This window comes from Falco rusticolus, chromosome 2 (genome assembly GCF_015220075.1).
Source record: "Falco rusticolus isolate bFalRus1 chromosome 2, bFalRus1.pri, whole genome shotgun sequence".
NCBI lineage: Eukaryota > Metazoa > Chordata > Aves > Falconiformes > Falconidae > Falco > Falco rusticolus.
In genome coordinates this window covers 1,300,122-1,317,264 of record NC_051188.1, presented here as the reverse complement: position 1 = coordinate 1,317,264, position 17,143 = coordinate 1,300,122, and the positions used below count along the sequence as shown (strand labels likewise).

The 17,143-nt window shown below is 52.2% G+C and overlaps 1 protein-coding gene across 3 annotated transcripts in view; it reads right to left on the bottom strand.

The window, feature by feature from the left end:
* Positions 1-17,143, bottom strand: part of FAM168A (family with sequence similarity 168 member A) — a 218,358-nt gene that overhangs the window by 609 nt on the left and 200,606 nt on the right. For all 3 annotated transcript variants that reach the window (XM_037376654.1, XM_037376652.1, XM_037376653.1), the window contains 4 exons: positions 12,488-12,613; positions 5,250-5,392; positions 2,677-2,851; positions 954-1,084 (listed from right to left, as the gene is read on the bottom strand). In XM_037376654.1, coding sequence (XP_037232551.1) covers positions 972-1,084; positions 2,677-2,851; positions 5,250-5,392; positions 12,488-12,613 — 557 coding nt within the window. In that variant the 3' untranslated portion in view covers positions 954-971. The remainder of the gene's footprint in view (positions 1-953; positions 1,085-2,676; positions 2,852-5,249; positions 5,393-12,487; positions 12,614-17,143) is intronic.

The following is a 17,143-nucleotide window of genomic DNA, read 5'->3' as shown; positions in this document are numbered from 1 at the left end:
GAGATCTGTGCTGCCTCCCAGTTCAGCATCATGTGTTCCCATCAGCAGTGCTGCCTGTTAATTGGGCATGATGGACCAAGGGCTCCAGCAACACGTGGAGGGCATTTAAGCAAGCAGCTGGGATTTCTGGGATCCTGAGCACAACAGGAACCTGCAGCCGGTTGCAGGCAGCTGCACACAACCCCGGTGCTAATGAACGGGCAGGGTGCAGGCAGCTGCATGCAGCCCCAGTGCTAATGAACTGGACAATCTCCCAGCATGTTTTAGCAGGGAGAAAAAAACATATCCGAGCGGTATAAAAGATGGGGAGGGACTCTTTCATCAGGGAGTGTACTGTTAGGACAAGGGGTGATGGCTTCAAACTGAAAGAGGGGGGATTTAGATTAGATATTGGGAAGAAACCCTTCCCCGTGAGGGCGGCGAGGCGCTGGCCCAGGCTGCCCAGAGCAGCTGTGGGTGCCCCATCCCTGGCAGGGCTCAAGGCCAGGCTGGACGGGGCTGGGAGCAGCCTGGGCTGGGGGGAGGGGGCCCTGCCCATGGCTTGGGGTGGGGAAGGGTCCTTGAAGGTCCCTTCCAACCTAAACCCTTCTGTGATTCTACAAAAGAGCGTGATGCATCCAAAACCTTGACAGCATAAAAATTACCACATTCACAGTGCCCAGCTGCACTCAGAGTGCTGCTGGTGTCACTGCTAAAGCCTTGCATCCAGCACGCCGCAAAACGCAAGGTCAAGGTCAAGATGCACTGAGCTTTGCTAACACCCTCCACAGCCCCCTGACAGCGTGCCGTGCAGGACCCCTGCCCGGGAGCCGTGCTCAATGGCTCTGCTGGTGCCCAAGCATGGCCCACACGCAGGAGTTCAGCAGCTCTGCAGGAAGGGGTGAAGTGACGGCAGTGCTTGGCGGCTAATGAATCGACAAGGGCAGAGCAAGACCTGCAAAGGCAGCACTTACATGAATTGGCCAGTGGGTTTACCAGTGTGGAGGTATGTAGCTGTAGGTGGGGGTTCCTTGAGCCCTGTACGTTGGCACGGAAACTGGATGTGCTCCGATGGCGGTGTGTTGTGGGGTGGTCAACAAGGTTCCTGAAACGGCAGGGAGAAGTATTGAGCAAGGAGGAGAGCTCCGTCAGGGCAGTGGTACCCCAAGGGTATGGTGCTGCAGAGCGCATCTGAGGGGCAGGCAGAGCATCAGCTGCCTTTTTTTTCTTCTTCAGTTCTCCCAAATACTATTCTGCCTGTGAGACGTGAATCGAAGGCGTCTGGCTCAGGTGGTTGGTGTCAGCCAGCACTATGAATGGAATAAATCCACCTGAATCTCCAGCGTATTTTCCATGCTACTTTCAGCCCTTAACTCATTTTTTTCCACTTTTCCTTGTCCCTAAAGACCAGCAGCAGAGCTGGCTACTAACCTGCTGACATCTTCCACCTGCTGAAGGCACCGGGCTAAATTGCAACAGGAGATCACTGCAGAGATCCAAAACGTCTAAGAACCAAACTCGTAGGGATGAGGGTTGTAAAAGGAGACGATAAAAAACCCACAGACCTTCCAGAGAAAATTAAAATGAGCTTTACCACTCATCTCCCAAGGGCAGTGGAGCTCTTTCGCTTCACTTCAACCCACAGAGCCAAGAGCCCTGGGATGCAGCAGCAGGAGTGATCCCCTCCCAGGCATGAAGCAGAGGCACCGCCTGGTGCAGCCTCTTTTCTTTTAGTCTGCAGCCGATACAGAAAGGTGAGAATTTGCACGGTGCGTTCAGCAGACATGGGGAGGGAGAACACAACCCCAAACTACTCTGTTCTGGGAGTAACTGGGTGCTTGAAACAACTTCTTAGTTTCTGAGTATCTCTCTACAAATGCTACTAATGAAATTTTAAGACATCCCACATGCATTAATTACATCTATCCACTTCTCAGTGTAAACAATAGTAAATCTCTGAGTGGTTCTTGTCATACCCAGGCTGCAATATCTCTGCTTGCAACAGGGATTGTGTCCCGTAAGAGTCCTGTTTCACAGCTAATGTGGGTGAAAAAGGGTGAATGCTGCATTTTTTGACATAAATCAATATCCAGTCCAAAGAATTGTTAATGAGAGAAATACAAGCTTTGGAAAAAATAAAAGCAGCCCATATCCTAAACTAATGTGCTATCAATTGATTGCAGTTTGAAGCAATCTTGTACATAAAATGCAGGGGGTTTGGGATACATAAACCAAGGTTAATGCTCACTTTGTCAGATGAAAGCAAGACCAGAAGTGTCCTAAAAAAGGAACATGAGGACAGAAGTATAAAAGCATTTTAAGATGGACAAACCTGGTTACTCCTCTACTTATGGAATAGACAGAGGAAAGAATAATATATTTAAGGATGCAAGAGTGCACCCCTCTGGAGTGAGCCTAATGCAAGGTCTCCTCTGCTAACCTAAAAACTGAGTTATACCAGTGCCAGAAGCAAATTAATTGATTTTTGCCTGCAAAAGAGCAGTAACCAGCAAGCAAAACTAGCAGACGAAGCTGCAATTAGCTGAGTGCAAGGTGCTTCTGCAGCCACTTGCTGGATACAGCCTGCAAGGCAGCACAGATTTTTTTTTTTTTTTTATCCAGGGCAAGTCTCCCACATAGATTGTTTGGATACGTCCCACCTGAGAGATGAAACTATGGAAAGGTTTTCCTTCTTACCTGCTGACATTGCCATGGTGGTCCCAGCGACCATCCCCATGGCCACACCGTTGGTCCTGGGCGCAGCAACCGGGGCCGGGTAGATGGCCGATGGGATGCTGTTGGGCTGAACCACGGTAGTGTGATGGATAACGTGAGGCTGTGCCGCGTACACTGGCTGGGTGTAATAAGCTCCCTGTTTGAGAAGGGAAAAAAACCCACCGTCGTCTTTGCCATTCAGTTGGAAGCGCAAGCTGAAGCAGTGACTCAAAGCCCGGTATTTTATGGAGAGGCAATCACCAGCTCTGCGTGCAGCGGGTGTCAGCCTGGTAAGGCAGACTGTGCCGTCAGCAAGGAGTTACGTCAGCTGTGACGGTAGATCCTGCTACGGAGTGAGCAGCGATGCTCTCGGGGCCAGTCCCACCCCCTGCACTAGCTGGGACAAGGAGGTTCCCAAAGCCGGCCCCTATCGTAAGCCCAGAGCGGCTCCGCTGTGACAATCCTTCCCGTGGAGACTGCAAGCCCTCAGCTCCTCCAGATGTGTTGCAGAAGCAATATTAAGACAAGCAGGCATCACGTGTAGCTGCTGCTCCAAAGGGCTGCCCATGGGACATCGTTCAAGTGCTGCCAAAGGGCTGGTCCTTCCCATCAGCAAGCTCCTGCGCGTGGAGACCTGGACAAGCAAGGGTGAAGCGGAACCTCTGGGCATGTGAGATGGTTCCCGGGATGGATGAAGGTGATGGGAATGGGAAGGGGATCAGCATCATGGGTTGGAGAGTCAGCTTGTCAGGGACAAACCGTGCTGCCTCTATTTGGGGGGATGAAATGGGGCCTGGACCCAAAAGGCTTTGGCTGCTGGTATAGAACATGAGCAAGAGATGGAAGAAAAGGAGAAGCCACGGCTCTTGGCTGATGCCAAGGTGCCTGCTTGGGTCCGAGAAGAGTATTGTCTTCTTGGGCTTCCAATGGGGGACAGAGAGACCCCAAAATCCAGGCTGCTGAGACCTGTGGGCTTTTGAAACTAGGAGGAAAGGATGGGCAGGAATAAAAAAAAGGAGCCAACAGAAAAAGCTCCACACCCAGAATGATGAAGGGCCTGAAACATGAGCGGTGCAAGGGAGAGAAGTGCCATCCCTGGGACAGGCAGGGACACCTGCAAGCCAGGGATGGTCGGAAAGATTACAGGGTTTAAAATGACGAAAAGAGATTTTATTGTGCATTAGTGAAAGCCATCAGAGAACCTCTGAAGGCATGGATTAAGGGGAGAAAGAGATGCAGGTGAACTATTAAATTACTTCCTTTCAGGAGCTACAAAGGTTGATAGGAGAAAATGCAGATGCTGAAAGGCATTTCCTTGGGGAAAGAGAAGGACATGCTAAGAAAAAATCAGCCCATGAAGAAAAGGCGACTCAGAAACTGGCTGCAGAGAAGGAGCATCCCAGGCGCTGAGTGCTGCAAGCACAACGTGCTGAAAGGATCTACCAAAGCATCTTCTCACCGTCACTGCCTCTCACGTTTCCAGGCTGTTGAAACTCTCATTTGCCGGAGCCTGGGAAAGAGAGATGAGGAAACGGCATCTGCAAGCCCTGCTCCATCCCAGGCCTGCTGGTGGGCACTGTGAAGCTGATGCCACCCTCCTGCTGTGGCTGGGATCAGAGAAGAACCAGTGTGCAGGGACAGGCTGGGACCCCAGTGGCTTCTGAAATGCTCACTTAATGGGAGGAGAGGTGACAGCAGACAAAATCAGCAGGAGATGCTCCGGTCTCAGCAAGGCACAGAGAAACTGGTTCATGAAGTTGTAGCTGCCGGAGAAGTTGGTTATTTGCCATTAAAGAGGAGGGGAAAAGCCAGGGAAGCCATAAGGCCAGATTGCTCTGAGGAGCTTGTGGTCTTCAGCGGGAAGGGGCATCAAGGTGATTTTCATTGCATCCCTGTGGAGGATCTTGGCCCCAGCACGTAGCTGGAGGTAATGGCAATGCAGGAGCGGAGAAGATGGTACTGGAAACCCATCCAAGTGCTGGAGGAGGAGCTGCTCCATGAGGACACCAATCTGGGTCACGCCTGAAGTAGTTTGTGCTGGTGAAGGTGACACAGGGGCTTTTTCATGGGAGGTGGCAGGAGGGCAACGCAAGTCGAATGAGATACCAACAGCCAACAGCAAATGGACCTCAGGGTGACCCAGACTGACCTGTGGCCCTGGGGAAGAGCAACACCGAGATCAGGGAAGGGTGGGGAGAGGTGGGTGCAGGGATCGCCCTGGAGACACCGAGCCCCGTCAGTCAGGCGTGTGATTTTGGAGGAAGGAACCCGATTCCCGAACCTGGCCAAGCCATGGGATGCCACCATGTTGACTCTGCTGCACACAGACAACCCTGCAAGACCATGCCTCATCCAGAGCATCCAACGGAGGAGGCAGGAGAGAGACTCCAGCATGCCAGAAACCCACCAAGCCCTGCCACAAGCACCTCTGTCCTGCCAGGGCGTGGGTGCTCAGTCCTGACAGCCAAGGATGAAGCTCTGCAGGAACCTCGGGCTGGATCTGCACACCGGTGAGCGAGGCGGCGAGCTGCCACAGCGGCTGGCGAGGCACCTACCTGGGTGTACAGGTTCTGCTGTGGATAGGCACTTCTGATGGGGTACATAGCGGTTTGGTACGGATTTGGAGACGGTGAGTAGGGAGGAGGTGCGTTGTTACTCTGGGCCGGTGGGACCTTGTAGGGAGTCCCCGCAGTGTACCCTGGCAAAGGCAAGAGTAGTCCAAGTTAGGGTGAGGATTTACAGCTGCAAAGATGATCCACCCCGCACACGAGCAACCCCAGCTGCCCTTCGCGATGCGCCAGCTGCTTGCCGGGCATTACTCAGCAAGGAGGAGATGTACCAAAATGCACCAGAATCTACTGACATCCCATGAAACCCAGCAAGCTGAGACCTCCGAGCCCAGCATGCAGCCCCTTGGAGCTGGGGCTGCATCCTCCACCCAGCCCAGCATGGCTTTCCCCACATTGCCTAAGCTAGGCATCAAGCTGATGAGTATTCCCAACGCTCAAGGCATGACTTGATGGGACTCAACCAGCCCTTAAAGCGCTAAGACAGCAGTATCCCACACCTACTTACCTGTCTCTGTACATCTACTTGAGGAGAAGAATGTTTTCCTTTCTGTCCTCCCCAGATTTTTGTCCTTTCACCTTTTTCGCTCAGGGTATGATGGGCAAACCCAGAATTTAATTGCTGGAGGATCTAATTTCATAGTACAGTATTGCCATCCCCTGCCTATATCCCCAAGCAATGACTGGAAAAGCAGCCACACTGATGGTCCATGCCTTAATACTAAGGTGAAAATGATGGATTATTATTTTTTTTTTAAAGTATTTCATGAAGACGGACGGTGCCGAGCAGTTTCCTCTCCTGCAAAGGAGGGCTGCGACCACCAGCTCACCCTGCAGGTGGGAAAGGCAACCTCAAGTGATGCTCAAGCACCTTTATGCCTGTCCTGATCCCTGCAGCCTATCTGCATTAGTGACAAAAGCAGCAAATCTGCTTTATTGCCATTAACAGCCACTGAAGAGGCACGGCAGGCTGCGGGCAAGCCGGGAGGGGTAGCGGGGGCTTGCGAGGGCAGCGGCTGGGCAGGCACAGGCAGCCAGGGATGCCTTTGCAATGCTTGTGATCCTGCTATGGCAGATTGCAAGTTTTGACTTTATTCCGTTCGGACAGAAGGAAAAGCAAATGGACTTCAGCATCTCCCAGTCTTCCCCATCATCCCATCAGGCTGTTCAGCTGGAGCATCCAAGTCCCAGATTTACACTTTATCAAAGGCCCTTTATGAGAAGCCTTAACTTAGCTTGCAGCATTTAGGAGATGGTGAGTATACGGGGAACAAACTAAAATGAAGAATCCTTTCCGAAACACGGAGATTTGTCCCCCCAAATAAACCTAACCTAACAAAAGACAACCTCAAGGATAACGCGACATCAGCTGGCCTGCTGGCTGTGGGTGTCACTTTGGGGTTTTCCTGCTATTTGCATTAAGAGCTGAGCTGTCTGGTGCTTACAAAACTCTGTTTTCCTTCCAGGAAGATCCACCGGTACCAGCTGAAGACCCTTTAATGCAAGTCTGATCACATTTGTCCCTTTTTTTAAAGGCTTTCCCCAGAGTGAGGACATCCCATAAGGATCTCTGCTCTTCTTCCGTTTCCTTTCAAGGTACCTTTCCACCTTTTGACTTGTGATGAATATGAGGTCGACCCCCATATCCTCCACCAATTTTGCTCTCTGAAAAGAAAGGGGTGGATTTAAGCAGGTCCATGATAATCCAGTTCTTGCTACGTGGCAGCAAAGTACCGTAAGACCTCATGGCAGGTACAGCATGTAAAGGAGGTGTGACCTGCACCAAGGATATGTGGCACCTGAATTCCCAACCTTCAGAGGCATTTCCAAGGAAGGCTGCGTGAAGTTGCCCCTGAAACATTATTACTTAAGTGCTGAATTCAAGACTACTTAAAGTTGTGCTTTAAGGGTGGGTGGGGTTTTTTTTTTAGGGTAGACTAAAAGCTGAGCTGCTGCCCATGGGACACCCTGGACAGCATCAAGTGTGCCATGAAAGCATCAAGGTGTTGGTCACCGCTCGATCAATGGTTAACAAAAATGGAAATGGTGAAAGGTCTGCTTGCATGAGCAAGGAAAAGCAGCACGTGGGCTGGGATGGCTGGTGAGAAACAGTAGCCAGCTCTTGCAGGAGGGCTGGAAGAAATCATCCTTACAGCAAACGGGCCCTGAAGACTGTGTAGGATGGAGAGGAGAAGTCAAGGCTCAGCCCAGTGATGAGATGTCTAAACACTCAAATATAATGAGCTAATTTACTCAACCAGTGTTCAGTGCAGCAATTAATGAAGGCTAAGGTTTCAGTGCTAATGTCCCATATTATCCACCCAGCACTGAAACAGCGTGAAGATAACAAGGAGCTTTCTAGGAACTCCCAAACAGCATCTCGCCACCTCCTGATTGCTGCAGATTGGAAAAAAATGTGTTAATTAAACAGCAGAATAGCTGTGACCCTTCTTCTGACTCACATTAGCAGAGGAGCAACTATCTTTAAACGAGAGATGGAAGCAGCAAGAGGGAACGCAGGTTTGAACCAGCTGTATTTGCCACAGCAGAAGTGGAGACTCCTCCATCGTGAGGTCCTCCAGGAGCCCAGCGTCACCCACAGACCAACCAACCTCCTGTTTTTCACTCTTATGGATTTTTTTCTGTTCTGAACTCCTTTTTTCAAAGACCTTGGAGGCTGCTGGTTCTCGGCATCAGGCTTCATTTCTGATGGGCATCTGGAGATGTGGACCAGCTTGGGCTGTGTGGTTTTCATTGCCTTGGATGCTAAAGCTTGTTTGCAGTTACGAGATTGCTGAATCATGGACAATTCAGCTACAATATTAAAAAAGGTAGTAAACTTAATAGCCCAGACAGATGTAATCTTCCATGTTTATAAATCAGGAAAAAAACCAAGAATTTGTGGGTAAAAATGACATATCATCAAGTTTTAGTGACACAAGATGATGGAGGCTCCACTCACAAAAGCATGTCTGACAGCTAATTTTAAAGCCTAATTATGACCATCTAACACCTTATTAGGATTAGAAGGTTGGCACAGCCCATGCTTCTGCAGCTTCGCAGTTCAGCAGCAGGCTGGGATTTTAAAAGCAATAGCGAGCCTTTAAGCTCCAGATTCTATTAAAATTGCTGATTAAATCCCTCGCGCCACTCTAGAAATCTCAACCTTATTGATCTTGTAACACAGAAGTGCTCTGAATTGCACAAATAAATTTTTCTATAATAGCATGAAGGCAGGTGGGGGGGGGGGGGGGAAAGCTCTGTGATGAATTTTGTATCACCATCTCCTCTTGTCTATACATGAAGGGTTCACCACAGGCATGATTCCTTAGATGGATAACAGCTGGATGGCCACATCCAGTTACACAACAGCTCAATGTCCAAGTGGAAACCAGTAATGAGTGGTGTCCCTCAAGGGCTGGTACTGGGACCAAGACCAATATCTTCATTAACGAAGTCTATGGTGGGACTGAGTGCACCCTCAGCAGATTTGAAGGTGACACCAAGCTGAGTGGTGCAGCTGATACACTGGAAGGATGGGATTCCATCCAGAGGGACGTGGGCAGGCTTTAGGAGTGAGCCTGGGTGAACCTCATGGCATTTAACAAGGCCAAGTGCAAGGTCCTGCACCTGGGTCGGGGCAATTCCCAGTATCCATGCAGGCTGGGGGACGAATGGATGGAGGGCAGCCTTGCAGAGGACTTGGGAATACTGGTAGATTAAGAACTAGACACAAGTCAGCAATAGGCACTTGCAGCCCAGAAAGGCAATTGTACTTTCTGAGCTGCATCCCCAGCAGCGTGGCCAGCAGGGCGAGGGAGGGGGCTCTGCCCCTCTGCTCCCCTCTGCTGAGACCCCCCCCACAGCGCTGCGTCCAGCTCGGGGGTGACCAGCATAAGGGGGACACGGACCTGTCGGAGCGGGCCCGTCGGAGGCCACGGAGCTGGTCAGAGGGCTGGAGCCCCTCTGCTGTGGGGACAGGCTGGGAGAGCTGGGGCTGTGCAGCCTGGGGAGGAGAAGGCTGCGGGGAGACCTTAGAGCAGCTCCCAGTGCCTGGAGGGGCCGACAGGAAAGCTGGGGAGGGGCTTTGGGCAAGGGCAGGGAGTGGTGGGACAGGGGGGAATGGCTTGAAGCTGAGAGAGGGGAGATTTAGGTTGGACATGAGGAAGAAACCCTTCCCCGTGAGGGCGGCGAGGCGCTGGCCCAGGCTGCCCAGAGCAGCTGTGGGTGCCCCATCCCTGGCAGGGCTCAAGGCCAGGCTGGACGGGGCTGGGAGCAGCCTGGGCTGGGGGGAGGGGGCCCTGCCCATGGCAGGGGGTGGAACAAGATGAACTTGAAGGTTCCTTCCAACCCGAACCATTCTCCGATTCTAAAACCAGATTTGCTTTCTTTCAGCAAATGCGAGCTGTGCCTAGGAGGCTGTGCTCAGTGCATCCCAGCTGGGAGCAGAAGGCAGGTCCCCTGAAGAAGAAGCAGGGTGGAACCTGGGGCTCACACTGGGACTGATGGTGGGCAGAAGTAAGCAGCTGCGAGGAGCTCTAGGAGGTTCTACATGGGCTGCATGGCCCAGTCTGACCGGTTCCAGGTATCTGGTCCTGCTTCTGCCACTGCCCTGCAGCTTGGCGCATCCTCCTCCAGCCTTTTTCCCCGGCTTTATTGTTTGTCCACCTTCCCTGCACCCAGGGGGCCGGAGGAACATCTTTGGAGTGGTGAGCACAGGGACACCATGGGGGAGGTCTGGCAGGCATGCATTGACTCTAAGTTCTCCCTGGCACATTGTCACTGCCACCACTGTCCTCACCCGCCAGAGCCAACAGGAGGCTCTAGGGCAGAAATGACCATAAGATCTATAACCTCGCTGACTACCGCGTGCAAAGCTTTGTGTTTATGACCTCCCCCATCTCAACTGGAGCATCTAAGCAACAGAACAAAATACCTCAGGCAAAACCAAGCTCTGAAAACCCATCATTAGAGGACAAAAAGACAAAGAGGCAAAGGCACATCACCACACTCCAGGCAAGACCAGGATGAAGGCACCTGGGCAGCCCTTACCCAGCCTTTAAATTCATACGTGTCTCACCATGGTCTTGCACTGCAGGTTCAGAGCCCAGTGGAGCCCTCAGCACCTTTCCTGCCTTGCTGTTGCAGATGTGGGGAGGTGCTGAGCAGCTAGTGCATATTTATTTGCATTTATCCCTGTTCAGCTTGCAGCTCCAGTCCATACTGGTGGGCACTCTTCACCCTGGGAACAGAAGGGACTCTCATCTCCCAGGCTTCTCCTTGGCTCTTCTCCACCCAGATCTGACACCTTGCTGATGCTCATGAGTAAGCTCTGACCCGTATCCTGCCACTAGACACCCGGGGAAGGCCGTTCCCCAAGAACAAAACCCAGGCGAGGAGACACCGAGCCGACAGGCAGAACCTATTTGGGATGCCCAACCTGAAATGCTTCCCATTTTTCAGAGCCTGCACCTGAGGCAGCGTCTCCCAGCAGCGATGTGGCAAAGCTAGCTGCAGCTGTAAGCCTGAAGCGCCTCTGCAAATCAAACCACAAGGCTTTATCTCTTAATTTTAATTTCCAAATTAAATGTGCCCAAGCCAGTTCTCTGGAAGCGAGGCCAGTCTGCATGGGTCTGGCTGGTGGCTGCATTACCGATCTCCTTCATCACCCACACTGGGTGCCTACCGCCACATTTTGACCCCAGACCCTTTGCCGTCCCAGTACCTGCTCCTGCCCTCTCTGACTTTGAGGGAGGAATCTCACCTGCAGCAGCACAGAGATGCAACGGGGAGGAGGAATCCCACCCAGGGGTGGGTTCAGCTCCAAGGGAATTTTGCCACATTTCTACTAATTACAAGCTGACACTTTCCAAACACCTACAACACGGTCAAATCTGGTCTGGCATGGAACTAGGTGCGATGCAAAGCCCATGCACCATGTCAGGTGTACAGCCCCTACCCCGAAGAATGGTAGGGATGTCCCTTTCCAAAGAGAAAGTCTCCCAAAGCCTTTTAATAAGTTCATTTTTAACAATTGTTTTCATCAAGAAAAAAACCTCCTATATTTCTTCCTCTCATCTCACTCTGTAAATGATTTAATTTAGCACAAAAAGGGAGCCTGGAGCATACAGATGGCGAGGAATGCTTCAACCCATGTGCGTGCATGGGCACAGCGGTCCCAGCCTTGCAAACATGGCCTGTGGAAAGTCACTTTCAAGGTAGCTTGTATTTTTTTTTTTCTCCAGATACAACAGGGAGTTCCTCCTTTCTCTCTGTTTGGAAGGTTACTTTGGCATTTTGAGCCTAGGAGTGGTCCCACCTCCTGCTGGCAGTGCGTCCCACACTGGCCGTGCCCGAGCTTTAGCAGCAACACAGGACAAAAGCAGGCAAGAGCAGTAGGGCAGGGGCCAGGGGGCACCCCACATACCAAGGGAAGCACCGGGCCCTTATCAGGGACCTTACCACCCCTCCCGAAGGCACTACTGGGCTCCCAGGGGATGAGATTCCAAGGCTCCGCCTGGAAAAGCCTGTTTGACTCCGATCCCTAAGCAGCATCTCCTCCCCTGCCTCTGCTCCGCCAGTTTGAGTCAAAAGGTGGGAATTTCACTGGGGTGCCGTGAAAATCACACTTCATTTTGGAATTCTCTCTTTCGCTTTTAAGGGAATAGGAAGTGATCTCCCTTCGGTTTTCCTACGCACATGGTTCCGCTCAACCACAGAGCATCACCACCGCAGGTTGCACCTGCAAACAACCCCAGGTTGCTCCTAGGGACCAAACACTCAGCTAGAAGAGAGGCTGTCACCCTTCCCCACTGGGGCTTCCTCCTCAGAAGGAGCGCTCGGAGGGTGAGTGCTCCCCTGTGCATGCTCCTTCATGGTTTTAACACACACGGTGCAGGGATGCTACTTTGTTTTCAGCAGAAAAAAAACCCACCCAAGAGCTCTGCAAAATTCCACCCCCGAAAGGGAATCGAAGCAGCAGCGCGATGCTCCCACGGGGCAGCTCTGGCAGCAGCAGGTGACGGATCTGCTACAGGGTGCCAGCAAGCAGCCCCAGGACCCGCAGCACCCTCACCTGCGTGAGGGCTCAGCACCCAGACATGAGTGACCGCATTCACTGCAAACAGGCTGACCCAAAATAACCCACGGGGGGGGGGCGGGGGGGGTGGGAGTGCAAATGGGCCTAAAACAACCAAGCAAAACCCCAGAGGAAAAGGTTTATTTACTGAATGCTGCAGAAGAAGCCTGGTAAGTTCTGTTCTCGGTCCCGGTGTCCACGGGGAGGTGGAAGGTGCCCTCCGTGGCACAGGAGGAGGAGGTCTGTGGCCAGGCTTGCTTCATCAGAAGTGTAGCTGGAGTGGAGACAAGAGAAGTGGTGTCACACAGAGCAATGAAGGTACAGCTTCCTGCATTTATGTCCCATTTGCACCACTTCGCTGCTCCCTTGCCCCCCACCCCCCCTTTTAAGGACAGCTATCCTTCCCCACGGTTCCTCTTGCCCCACCTGCTGCCCGTGGAAGGACGATTTGAACAGTGTATTGCAGCAAACAAGTTACCTACCCCAAAGGACTGGTTTCCTGAGCTAAGTGACCTGCATGAAGATCTACACCTGGGGGACACAGCCAGCAGAGCCACCATCCCTCCCCAGATACCACTGGTCACCTCCGTGCATACAAACCAGGAACAGCTGTCCGTGGGCTTGCGCTTCCCAGCTGGAAAACAGGCTGAGCCCTGTCTGCAAGATGTTTTATTCACAGTAAAACCCTTTGAGATGCTTGCATAGCACGTACCACCAGTAGACAAGGTACTGGTTGCTGCAACCATCCCACCACCCCCTGCAGTGCTGGGAACTGCCCGGCGGGGAAGGGCCTGGGGGGGCTGGTCGGCAGCCGGCTGGGCATGAGCCCCCAGTGTGCCCAGGTGGCCACGGCGGCCAGCAGCGCCCTGGCCGGTGTCAGCAGCAGCGTGGCCAGCAGGGCCAGGCAGTGCCCGTCCCCCTGTGCTGGGCCCTGGTGCGGCCGCCCCTCGAGCCCTGGGCTCAGCGTTGGGCCCCTCACCCCCAGGCAGACCCGGAGGGGCTGGAGCGTGTCCAGAGCCGGGCAGGGGCTGGGGAAGGGGCTGGGGCACAGCTCTGGGGGGGCGGGGGGAGCTGGGGGGGCTCAGCCCGGAGAAAAGGGGGCTCAGGGGGGCCCTTCTGGCTCCCTACAGCTGCCTGGCAGGAGGCTGCAGCGAGGGGGGTCGGTCTCTGCTCCCAAGGAACCAGCGGCAGGACAGGAGGGAACGGCCTCCAGCCGCACCAGGGGAGGTTCAGGGTGGGCACTGGGAGAAATGTCTTCCCCGACAGGGTGGCCAAGCGCTGGCACAGGCTGCCCGGGGACGGGGTGCAGGCACCGTCCATGGGGGGGTTAAAATACACGAAGATGTGGCGCTTGGGGACATGGTTCAGTGGTGGCCTTGGTGGTGCTGGGTTAATGGTTGGACTCTATGATCTTAAAGAACTTTTCCAACCGAAGTGGTTCTGTGATTCTATTACCGTTTTGGGTGGTCCCTGGACACTCTTGGAAAGGCCAGTCAGCAGAAGCAGTGGCTTTGAGCAGGTCGCCCTTTATCCCAGTTTGCGGAAAAGTATTTATGAAGCCAAGTAAGATAATCCAGAAGAATCTCAAGAACCAAATCTTGTGGTATTTGAGATGGGACTGACGGAATTCGGTCATTTTGCGGGTCTTAAGTTTTCCGAAAGAGGAAATGGTCTGATACTAACTGCCATAATGCACCTCTGTGTGCCGAGCCAGCCCTGGCTATACCTTTATCCTATAGCCAAACACATTACCAGTGCTCATCTAAGGACTGCCATTACACCACAGGCTTTCTGGAGCACATCTACAGAGAAAGCAGATCGTAAACGCAAGCCTACAACCAGGCTCCTTCCCAAAGCTGATACCACCAGGAAAGGCTTAAACAGGTCTTTTTCTGTTTTTCTTACACACACACCCCCACCCAAAACTACTGATCCATCCCAACTTTTTGTTTCAGACTAACCTCAAATGGTGGCCCCCACCACCTCTGGTTGAAGTCCCACCACCTCCTACCGGAGCGCATGCATCTTTTGAAAGCCTCAGCCAGTAATGACAGCTCACCAAGCTGCTCTAGCCGTCAGCACGAAAGAAATAAGCTCCACATTTTCCATGTTCTGCAGGACGTATTTCACACGCTCAGAAAAAAACCCCCAAGCAAGGGCTGAGCAGTCCTCAGCAAGCCGCTGTGCGGGTAGACCTCGCTGTGAAGTTGTGGAGGGTAAAGGAGGTCAAATGATGCAGCTGCTGGAGTCAAAGAAAGTCAGCAATTCATGGCTGCTTTAAAGGTATTTTTTGTAAATGTAGAAGGTGGACTGTCAACATACTCTCTCTACACCAATGACTGAATTCTTCAAGATCTCTAGAAGGTTGGAGGTCAGGGTACATCCCCTTCTCCCCACGTGGGTGGTGGTAGGGGCAGGTGGGATTTCCCCAGAGATGTGGTAAAGGGATTTTGGGTCAGATCTGCCAACGGAAGAGACTTCTGGAGAAAACCAAAGAAGGACCTTTGGGTAAGAGAGGAACAAGAGAGGTGCGAGTCTGTAGACGGGGACTGTTTTGGGTAGCAGAACCAGCCAAGGTCAGACAAAGCCATCCTGGTCAGAAAGAGGAGCTCTTTGGGAGCGACACCATGGCCCACAGGAGGAGGTGGTGGCTTCCTTATCATCCCGTCGGCCCCAAGGGAGTCATACCTGAAGACATTTTAAAGCTGCACTTCATAACTCCTTCTCCCAAGCAAGTTCCTACACCCGAGGGGCTCAGTGTTAAGCCCCACAGAAGGGACTTTATGACTTGGTCAGGGCTTGTAAACCTTTCTGCAGCCCAAAGGCAAGACCAATGACATTTCAAACCCCTCCAACACCTCTGTGCCTGCTCAGACTCTTAATAAACCATCTCAGAAGACGCAACTGAAAATACAGACTGCCACAGGGCTGGAAGCTGGGGACGAGTGACTAAGGAGGCCAAGGAGGAGTCTGTGCCGTGGCCACAGCCCCCACCAGCTGCAACACAGGTCCTAATGGATGGACACTGCTGCCCCAACAAAGTGGAGAAAAACTGCTGCCAGCCTGTTGGCCCACCAAAACCTCACGAGAGCACTCTCCCAGTGCAGGACAGAACTACGGTGTCGCAGCACCAACAAGCCACCAGGCTGCAGCAAGGCTTTTACCATCAGTCAGATTCTACTATCCTGCTGTTTCTTCATACTCTTCAGGCCAGTCCCTCTGCTTCTTGCCTCTCCTCCATCCAAGGAGCTCTCCCCTCCCTCTGCTTCTTCCACTCTCTCTTCATCTGCTGCTCCTCTTCCCTCCCCCTTAGAGCTATTTAACCCCTTAACAGAACCAGCCACAGCTGCACCGTATCTACTTCAGCCGACCCCCGCCCCTGAAGCCAGCCCACAGCTGTCTATTATCAGTGATAATTAACCTGCCTTCGTTCCTCTACACTACGGGCACATGGAGGACACCCAGCAGTGATGCTTTACTGGACAGCGCGGCAATCATCAGCTGTGCCGGGATGTTTATGGGTGCAAGGTCTGGCTGGCTGGTGCTCTGCTGCTGGAGATGTAGAAATGCGCTCCTCCCTCCTCACCTTCTTCAGGAGAAAACCAGGAGAGGTTTGTGGGAAGTGAGAAATTCGGAGCACAATTTCTGCTCCGCTCGAGTACCGATGACGTTCTACTGCGAGCCTGTCCCCTCCCCCAAAGGTTTGCAAGTTATTAAGGATTTCCAAACTGCCTTGCTTTGTTTTCCATGGTACCTGCACTCCTGAACGTCACACTCGGGAGTGAACTCCCAGCGCTGAGACAGGAATACTCTCATTTTATGCTTTTATTCAAAATCAGATTAATTTGTGCCTCTGGATTTCACAAAGGTTCTACTCTCCAAAACTGATGAGGCTATTTATTTAGACGTTACGTGAATCCTTCCTCTGCGGTTTCTCCTCTCCGCATTAGAGCTATCAAAAAATGGCAGTAATTTGGGTCTGAGATGGCTGGGAGCTTGCCGTAGCTATGCATGTTCTGTACATGAAATCACGGATCCTCAGAGAATCCATCACTTAAAACTACACAAAAGGTGAACCCCAGAGGAGGCTTTTAGGGACATTAATATCTCCAGGTCCGTTGCAAGAGCTACAGTTCCCAGAGGTTACAATCCAGTTGTGACTTTCTAATATCATTTAAGATCTATCTCCTACCAGTCTCTTCAAGATTTGGTTTAGCCTCTTGCCTATGCTGTTTAATGAAAAATTAAGAGCTTTTATTTGTTATCTGTTGGATCCCTGCCAAATCTAGCGGTGGGAAATGGCAACGTGACCTGCATGTGGGTCTCTGCAGTGCAGGGACTGGTCTGTCTCCCTGCGAGGACCTCTAGCCATCATGGTAATAATGTCCAGGACATCTTTTAAGTGGAAAAGAGGAAAAATATCAACCAGGTGTGCCTGAAGAAAATTCCATGAATTAACTGGAGTACAGAATCACAGCAAAAGGACAAAGCAGATGATGCCGTATCCAAATAGTTGGTGGCACCTATAGAGAATGGGTCAGAGCACTTAGATGGGGCAACATGATGCCTACGCTTCCCCTCCAGGGAGGCTCGAGAAGCAGGAATGGGGGATCGGAGCCTCTGCCCTGTCCCACCACAGCCTCACAGAGACCCCTAATTTCTGAGGCTGATTTCAGAAATCTCTGTTCTGCTCTGTGAAGGCGCTGGAGTAATGGCTGCAGAGCATTATTCTCCCCTGCATTATTAATAAATACAGTTAAAGCATAAGCCAGCCTGCGAAAAGTGTGTGCCCTACTTTCAGGAA